Source organism: Cebus imitator, unplaced genomic scaffold, assembly GCF_001604975.1.
Source record: "Cebus imitator isolate Cc_AM_T3 unplaced genomic scaffold, Cebus_imitator-1.0 Scaffold102, whole genome shotgun sequence".
In the NCBI taxonomy this organism is placed as follows: Eukaryota; Metazoa; Chordata; class Mammalia; order Primates; family Cebidae; genus Cebus; species Cebus imitator.
Window position 1 is genome coordinate 3449618 of NW_016107417.1, and position 8855 is coordinate 3458472.

General features: G+C 53.5%; 3 protein-coding genes across 3 annotated transcripts in view; 2 read left to right on the forward strand and 1 right to left on the reverse strand.

Moving 5' to 3' along the window:
- The first annotated feature begins 1765 nt into the window (after positions 1–1765).
- TMEM262 (transmembrane protein 262) lies at positions 1766–2879 on the forward strand. Its single transcript, XM_017537142.2, has 3 exons — positions 1766–2407; positions 2514–2613; positions 2729–2879. The coding sequence occupies exons 1-3, from the start codon at positions 2165–2167 to the stop codon at positions 2803–2805; spliced, it is 420 nt and encodes a 139-aa protein (XP_017392631.1). The 5' UTR covers positions 1766–2164; the 3' UTR covers positions 2806–2879.
- On the reverse strand, positions 2859–7381 carry ZFPL1 (zinc finger protein like 1). The gene is made up of 8 exons (XM_017537140.2): positions 7189–7381; positions 6775–6884; positions 6350–6461; positions 4622–4815; positions 4445–4517; positions 4179–4325; positions 3821–3938; positions 2859–3330 (listed from the first exon to the last, which is right to left on the reverse strand). The coding sequence occupies exons 2-8, from the start codon at positions 6874–6876 to the stop codon at positions 3144–3146; spliced, it is 933 nt and encodes a 310-aa protein (XP_017392629.1). The 5' UTR covers positions 6877–6884; positions 7189–7381; the 3' UTR covers positions 2859–3143.
- A 33-nt stretch (positions 7382–7414) lies between these two features.
- The window catches only part of CDCA5 (cell division cycle associated 5), a 6525-nt gene continuing 5084 nt past the window's right edge, over positions 7415–8855 (forward strand). The window contains exons 1-4 of the mRNA XM_017537139.2: positions 7415–7635; positions 7847–7941; positions 8019–8084; positions 8164–8199. Coding sequence (XP_017392628.1) covers positions 7590–7635; positions 7847–7941; positions 8019–8084; positions 8164–8199 — 243 coding nt within the window. The 5' untranslated portion in view covers positions 7415–7589. The remainder of the gene's footprint in view (positions 7636–7846; positions 7942–8018; positions 8085–8163; positions 8200–8855) is intronic.

Sequence of the window (8855 nt, forward strand, 5' to 3'; positions counted from 1 at the left end):
TGGTGCGTGCCTGTAGTCCCAGCTACTCGGGAGGCTGAGGCAGGAGAATTGCCTGAACCCAGGAGGCGGAGGTTGCGGTGAGCCGAGATCGCGCCATTGCACTCCAGCGTGGGTAACAAGAGCGAAACTCCGTCTCAAAAAGAAAAAGAAAAGAAAATTTAGTAGAGAGAAGTCTCACTATGTTGCCCAGGCTGGTCTCAAACTTCTGAGCTCAAGTGATCCTCTCACCTCAGCCTCCCAAAGGGCTGGGATTACAGGCATGAGCCACTGCACCCGGCCCAACAAATTTAGTTATGTGTTCATTCTATATTTAGACATAGTTTTTAACTTTTTGAAAGTACACTTTGACAAATCATATGGTATTTTAAAAAATGCATTAAACTTATGCATATATAGGTGTGGGTGGGAGACCCCACAGGAGACCCTGCAAGTGCCGAGGTGAGGGTCTGAAACCTCAGCCTGTTCCCATATAAATATTGAACTAGAAAGAAATATAGTTACAGTTATTCCTATAATCATAAATAATCACATATTCATATGTAATCACAGACATACATATACTCAATATAACCTTTTAATTTTACTAATGATTCTCAGGTCATGAAGTGTGGAAATGAAGTGCCATTGGGAAGGAAGTGACCCGAAGGCGAGATGTTTTAAGTCCTCTGTCACATCCTCATAAGAACTGCTGGAGCACCAGTTCTGGGAAAGCGCCCGCTGTTTAGCCAGTTAGGGAAGGAGATGTCCAAGATGTCCAAGACATCTCCTTCCTCAGGGGAGTGAGGAGAAAATTCCGCTCCTCCAAGCTCTTGTGGTAGGCCTGACGGCTGTCAGGGAAACCCGCAGGCATCCAGGGGCTTAATTGTCTCTACGTGATGCTGCGCTTCAGCGGTCATGTTCAATGTCTAGCTTCATGTTCCGCTTCTGCACCTGGTTCCTCTTTTTCTTAGAAGATAACAGTCACCAACAGTAACATAAATCTTAATGTCCATGTTATTTCCTGACAAGTATGGAAAAAGTGCTGACACATTAAGTTTTCTCCTCGCCTCGGCTACTTGACAGTCCTGGGCCCCTATCTCCAAGACATGTGATTTACTTGACCCAATCACTGACCACCAATGCCTGGCCCTACCTACCCTGCTCCCTGCTTTGTACTCAGTAAAAGTCACAGCGTCCAAGCACTCAAGGCCACTGCTGGCCTCCGTGCTTTGGCTGGCAGTGGACCCCTGGGCCCAACCTCTTTTTTCTCTTTCTTGGTGTCTTATGTCTTTTACTTCCACAGTTTCTCGTTTCCACACCAGTAGAGGGGCTCACAGGACCCAGTAGGGCTGGACCCTACATATATGTACATCTAGATTTATGAAGTTACCATTACCATTACACAAAGAAGGGACTTAAAAGATGCCAGCTCACCAAACTGGTGAAGGGGTTACCTCAGTGGTGGGGATGCAGCAGAAAGACTGTTACATTTTCCTCTGCATGCTTGTGTATTATGCAAGTATTTTACCAGAACATATTCACATATATATATATATGTATATATTCACACATATATACATATATATATACCCCCTTTTTTTTTTTTTTGAAGACAGAGTATCACTCTTGTTACCCAGGCTGGGGTACAATGGCGAGATCTCGGCTCACCGTAACCTCCGCCTCCCAGGTTCAAGCGATTCTCCTGCCTCAGCCTCCCAAATAGCTGAGATTACAGACATGTGCCACCATGCCAGGCTAATTTTGTATGTTTAGTAGAGATGTTGGTCAGGCAAATCTTGAACTCCTAACCTCAGGTGATCCACCAACCTCGGAATCCCAAAGTGTTGGGATTATAGGCGTGAGTCATCATGCCCAGCCTCCACTCAACTTTTCTGAGCCCCCGTTCCTCATCTGCACACTGTGCTCACACTGCCTCCATTGTGGGAAAACTGAGATGTGCACACAAGTGTCTAGCGTGAGGATAGGACAACTAGGGTTGCTGCCACTTCGCCATCGCCACAGGCCCCCACTGGTCTCATAATTCAAAGCACCCCCTGCCACCTGTGAAGCAGTCCTGTACTGGCTGAAATCAGCCCGTGTTCTAGAATCTTGTCCCCTCCCTGTCCTTCCGGTTCTAGAATCCCACTGCTACTCCAGGCCAGGCACTCTAGAATCAAAGGCGCTGATGCTTTTCCTGGGCAGGGCTTGCTTGCTGCAGCTCTCAAGTCTGACTTGCGTGTACACTGTGGGCAAGATGCGGCTGCGGGACCGCATCGCCACATTCTTCTTCCCAAAAGGCATGGTGCTCACCACGGCTGCACTGATGCTCTTCTTCCTACACCTGGGCGTCTTCAGCAGCGACATGCACAACTTCTGCATCACCCACCACTATGACCTCATGAGCTTCCACTACACGGTCGTCCTGATGGTAAGCTCAGGGCGGGGACTCAAGGGCTGGCTGCGGGAGGCCTGAGGGGCTGATGGAAACCCCACTGTTGTGTCGGGGGCCACTCTCCCACTGGATGGGCCTACAGTTCTCCCAGGTGATCAGCATCTGCTGGGCCGCCACGGGGTCACTCTACGCTGAGATGACAAAAAACAAGTATACCTGCTGCTGTGCCATGACCATCCTGAGTGAGTGGCAAGAGGAGGGTGCAGGGGGGAGCAGAGAGCTTTAGAACCCTGAGATGTAGCAGGGAGTAGGCAGGGAAGGGTACTGGGGCTGATGGGAGCTCTGTCCTCCACCCAGCCCTCAATGGAGCAATGTTCTTCAGCCGCCTGTCCTTGGAGTTTCTGGCCATTGAGTACCGGGAGGAGAACCACTGAGGCCTGGGGAGCTGGAACAGGGCTGAGGAGGGGAAGGAAAAGGCTGCCTCGGGTGTTTTAATAAAGTTGCTGTTTATTGCCACCTGCCAACTCCTTCACGGGGTGAGGGGTGGGAGGCTGGAGACCCAGGGGAAAGCAAGTCAAGACAAATGCTTGACTCACGGGGACTCCAGGCCCGGCCTGCAGCCACTCTGGTGGACTCAGCTTTGGGCCTGGGGTCTTAGTGTCTTAGGCTTGAGGGAGAGGAGCAGTGAAGAGGTGCCCCCAGCCTCCCCGCCACCCCGCCTCTCCTCCACAGGAACCAAGTCCTAGGCTGGCCTAGCCACAAGCAAGGGGGCTCAGGAGGGGCCCACGCGGATGTGAGGGTTCATGAGCGGGTCCAGGTTGGGATCGCTGTCAGCTGCAGCCCGGCCTAGGCGAGACATGAGGGCAAGGAGGGCCAGGAAGCCCAGCAGCCCCAAGAGCAGCAGCAGCCCTGCCCGCTGAAGCAGGGTTAGCGGCCGCTTCCGAGACCCGGCCCGGCTCCTGGGGGGGATGAGGGGAAAATCAGGTCAGGCCCCAGCCCCCGGCGGCCCCCACGGCATGGAGAGAAGCCCTGGTCACCACCCATTCCTGAGCCTCCGCCTCCTCGTCTGTGCCTCAGGGATGATCACTCCTGTACCTGCCACCATAGGGTGCTATTGTGCAGCTCAGACCAGCGGAGGCACAGGGCTGTGTTCCGCAAACCAGAATGTGTCAGGCGTCGGGCAGAGTTACAAAGATTAGGGGGTGTCAGATCAGGAAGGGGCCTCAAAGAGCCTGAGTCCAAACCTCCTGTGTGGGAGGCACAGAGACAGCCCCAGAGAGAAACAAACCACAGCTTCTGCTGCGCAGCCAAGGCCTCTCTGCACAGCACCAGGTACTGTTCCTTTCCAGAACAAGCCCCTTTTGTCATGAAACTGTCCCTCCCAAGGCCTCTGGCTCCTACTCCCTCTCTGCCCCTTCCTGGCACTCTGCCCTGCCTGACCCTGTGTACCTTAGCAGCTGGGCCAGCCAACCCAAGGCAGGCCGGCGTCGGTACTTGTCATCGTCACAGTCTCCGTGGAGGCCTGGTGTCCGGTCATCATCTCGTGTGTCATACACCTTCCTTGGGGCTATAGGGTAGAGCCACTAGCATCAATAGATTCAGGAAAACTGGCCACGTTGGGGAGGGCTGGGGGGGTCACCTGCCTTCCTCAGGCTGACAGAGCATCTCAGAATTGTGAGGAGTTAACGGCAGTGCCTGGATTGAGGAAAGGTTCCTCCAGGTGGGTCTCTGGATCCTCAAGCTCCCCCCACACAAACCACTACCCCCTTTTTTATCCTTCTGTGGCCTGGATAACTCCCAGGCTCACCGTGAGTCGAGGGCTCAGGATTGCCCATGTGGATTACTGTGTGCTGCTCGGGCCGGCCTGGGGAAGCCGGGGGACGGGGGGCCTGGCTGTAGAAGGCTGGGGCAGCAGAGGCGCTGTCTACCTCCTCTGGTCCAGGGGTACTGCTGGCTGTGGGTGGGAAGAGAGCTGTCAGCAGAAGCGGGTAGAGCATTTGACTGCAGACCAAGAGAGCTGTCAGCAGAGCAGGGAGGCTAAAGCTCAAACAGCCGGTGGAAGCCACAACTTACCATTAAAGCTGGACCAGTCAGAGAAGTTGGAGGTGTTGAGGGGCTCAGGCTCTGGGCTCACCACCTCATCGATCTGGAGGAAGGAATCTGGGTCACCAGGCTGCCTAGTACTGTCCCCACCCACCCATCTAGCTCAGGTGGGGCCCAGGGCAGATGGATGGTCAGAGGGACTCTCACCAGAGGGAGGCCCAGTCCTGCCCGGGCCCAGTTGACTGTGGCCAGCTTCTCTCTCAGTGTGGAGGCCACGGGGCCAGCCAGGTTGCTTGGGGGGAAGATGGGGCCATTGCAGCTGGGGCACTGGTAGCCGGCAGGTGCTGTGTTTCGGGGTAGTTGGGCAGCACGTTCATTGAGGCAGGCCCAGTGAAAGAGATCTTAGGGCCCATGAGACAGGGGAGAAGAGACATGAGGAAGAGGGCGCTTAGGGCTCCTAGCCTAGCATCAGCCCCCAGACCACTGTAGGGACATATGGACACGTATATGTGTACCAGAGCCTTCTCCTCCCCCTCCTCCTCCACTAAAGGTCCGTTTCATCAGTGTTCCCTAAAACGTCAGTCTTCTTGACTACCACCATCTAAGTCCAGGCAGCTGCTACCAAGCTGTCCAGATCACAGGGGTGAGGTTGGGTGGCAAGAAAATGCCACCTCCCATTGAAGTGAGTCCTCTCTGGGCCTACACTCCTCATACTCTTTGGGCTAATGGCTAATAATGAACAGCTTCAAAAAGGTTCCTCGATGTACACACAGGCACACACATATATGTACATATCCATGTGCACAAATGTACACGTGCTTCTAAGCACATACTCAAACACGAGTGGCATTCCCTATTATCTAGACTATGGGCACCATAGCCCTGACACACATCTATACTCACAGGTTTGCTCACACTCAGGCGCCCTCAACCATGCATTGTCTGTCTTGCACTCCCACAACATACCTGTATTCATATGTTCACATACGTACATTTACTCATTCACTCACCCCCAAGTACTAATCAACACACTAACGCTCATTTAAACACACCATGTTCACTAAATGCCTGCAAGCACACATACGCACTCACAAGGAGAAACACATATGGAGCTGTTTCTTGCATGTGCTCCTTCAAAAATGAGCTGCCAGGCGCGGTGGCTCCTGACTATAATCCCAGCACTTTGGGAGGCTGAGGCGGGTGGATCACCTGAGGTTGGGAATTCGAGACCAACCTGACCAACAAGGAGAAACCCCGTCTCTACTAAAAACACAAAATTAGCTGGGCTTGGTGACGTATGCCTGTAATCCCAGCTACTCAGGAGGCTGAGGCAAGAGAATCGCTTGAACCTGGGAGGCAGAGGTTGCGGTGAGCCCAGATCATGCCACTGCACTCCAGCCTGGACAACAAGAGTGAAACTCTGTCTCACAAAAACAAAAAACAAAAACAAAAACTGGAGCTAAGGCTCTTATCCCAGATTCAGGTCAAAGTCATGACACATATGTCTGCTGACTTCTTTTAGCTAACTTTAATGTGGGAAATTCACTTCCTCTCTGTTTAGCCCTGGAATCAGTGTTGGATCCTAAATATCTGAAACCCTGAAAGCTACATGCCGGTCTGGCTAGCTAATAGTCACAGCCACCAACATACCCATAAGCTTGACTGGCTCTTGCTCAACCCTCCAGATTGGCAGTGTTTTAATTTTTAGGAAAGAGGAACTAGGAGCTTTACTTTTTAGGAAAGACAGTGAGGCCTAGAAAGGAAGAATAACTTGCCTGAACTTACAGAGCAGGTAAGGAACTTTAACAGGACTAGAATCTGGGCTCTGAGACTTGGGGGAATCACTGTCCTGCTGCTTGAGAAGGGCCTGGAAACCAGTCACCACCAAGCTGGCCCCTGAGGCTGGCTGATCCCCCCAAGGTGCCAAGGCCTCACCATAGCAGACAAGGCGGGTCGTCTCCCGGCTGGCCAGGGGTATGTTGCACAGGCGGCAATTGGGGTTGTAGTCGCTATCTTGGAGCCACTGCAGGTAGGACTGGACGATGCACTGGAGTGGGAGAGAGAGGTCACAACTGGTGCTGGTGCTGCTCGGCCTATCACCCCAAGGTCCAACAGCCTCTTTTTCTCTAGTCACAGAGGAGACTCATCCTTTCATTTGTTCAATCAATAAACATTTATTGAGCACATACTGTGTGCCGGACTCTCTCTTGGGGCCAGGGGATATATCAGTGAACAAAATAAACCAATTCCTTGCCCTCGTGGGGCTTACATTCTAGCACAGGGCCCCTTATGGATCTGGAGGAAGCCAATACCGCCTGCCCACCCAGTGCCCTGCTCAACCGCTCCCCTGAAGGCCCCACCTTGGCGTGATTGGCTACCAGGCAGTGTTCGCAGACGTTGACCCGATGTTCGAAGCAGAATAGGTTGGTCACCTTTCTCTTGGGGCACTTACAAAGCCCCATGATCGATCCTGGGAAAGAGAGTTGGTAGGAAGCCAGGTTCTGGTGGCCGCCACTACGCTTCTACCAGCCCAGTTTCCACTTAACTCCCCAACACCTCTCATATTCGCCCCGACCCCAGATTCCTGCTCACTGCCCTTCCTTAGGCGGCGAAACATTCCCAGCATAAATCCCGCCTCCGGCGACCCCCTCAATCCTTCTGGTTTCCACCCCCGGCCAGGTCCCTCCATTAGCGACTCCCCGATACCACCGGCCCCGCCCCCAAGGCCCCTCCTGAGCCCCACCCCCTCCAAGCCCCGCCCCTTCTCTACAGACCCCAGTCTCTGTGTTTACTGATTGGCCGCTGCACGAGTTCCGAAGGGCGCTAGAGATGGTTCTAGGAGCGGTAGGGCAGGCACCACGCTCCCCGAGGCTTCTGCTCCGCTCCCTTCAGCCTCGGCCGCTTCGATTACCCCTCCGCTGCCACGTCTCTTCCGGGTGCGGCGCGCGCTGATGACGCCATCGCGCCCCTGGGCCACGCCTCCATGACGCTAGACGTGAAGAGGGGTGGAAAAGACTGGGGGGGGTTCCGAGCGCTGCGGAGCTCTCGCCCTACGTCACTTCCGCTTCCTTCCCCGCAGGGCGGGTAATTCGAACGTTTCTTGCAGCGAGGGGCCCTGCCGGTTGGCGCGCGCCCGGGGCGGCGGCGCTGGAGGAGCTCGTTACGGAGCCTAGTTATGTCTGGGAGGCGAACGCGGTCCGGAGGGGCCGCTCAGCGCTCCGGTGAGCGGAGGGCGTGCGGGAGACATGAGGTCGAGCCGTTTGGGGGACGCGGTCCTGTGAAAGATGGCCCTTCCCTCCCGCTGGTGCCGCCGCCGGAGGAGGCGCCCTTAAAAGGGCTTGTTTGGGAATCTTCTCGCTTTCTCTAGAATCTGTTCTCTGGACTCTAAGACCTAGAGTCCTCCTTTACCTCGTAACTCTTTTCTTTTTCCAGGACCAAGAGACCCATCTCCTACTAAGTCTGTGAGGAGGTCCCAACGGAAATCAGGTTCTGATCTCCCGAGCATCCCCCCTGAAATCTGGCCGAAGGTGAGCCCCAGGTTTCTCATTCTTCCCCTTGTGGCCCCTCACCTAACGTAGAGCTCATCTTCATCCTTCTTCTCCAGACACCGAGTGCGGCTGCAATCAGAAAGCCCATTGTCTTGAAGAAGATCGTGGCCCACGCTGTGGAGGTAAAAGCTAAGATGGAATGTTGTGGGTTGGTAGGTGGGCAAAACCAGCTATGTGATCACTTGGTATTGTCACCCGCAGGTCCCAGCTGTTCACTCGCCTCGCAGGAGCCCTAGGGTGAGTTCACTTTCATCTACTTAGTTAAGTAAAATCAGGGTCACTCTAGAGCTGGACAGTACACATTGGCTGCTCACATCTGCCCAGGGAGCTGTTTTGCAGTACTGCAATAAGTTTGCCGTTGGGCACCTGCATGCATTGCCAGTCCTGAAGACTTAATACACTTAGCTTTTTATGCCTTATGTATTTCTACCATTTTTCTGGAACTTCTTTTAAAAGCTGAGCTGTGCCTTAACTGCAAGTACTGCCTTTCTAATCCATTTTGTCATCAGTTTTCATTTATGGGTGGTCTAAGATAAGTCACGTGTATGATATTTTTACAGATTTAGCAGAAGTTATCAAAGGATGTTTCATTAATAGAAAATCTAGGCCAGGTGCAGTGGCTCACGCCTGTAATCCCAACACTTTGGGAGGCCGAGGCAGATGGCTCACTTGAGGTCAGGAGTTCAAGACCAGCCTGGCCAACATGGTGAAACCTCATTTCTACTAAAAATACAAATACTAGCTGGGCGTGGTGGTGGGCACATGTAATGTAGCTCTTCAGGAGGCTGAGGCAGGAGAATCACTTGAATCCAGGAGGCGGAGGTTGCAGTGAACCATAATCATGCCATTGCAGTCCAGCCTGGGCAACAAGAACAAGACTCTGTCTGGAAAAA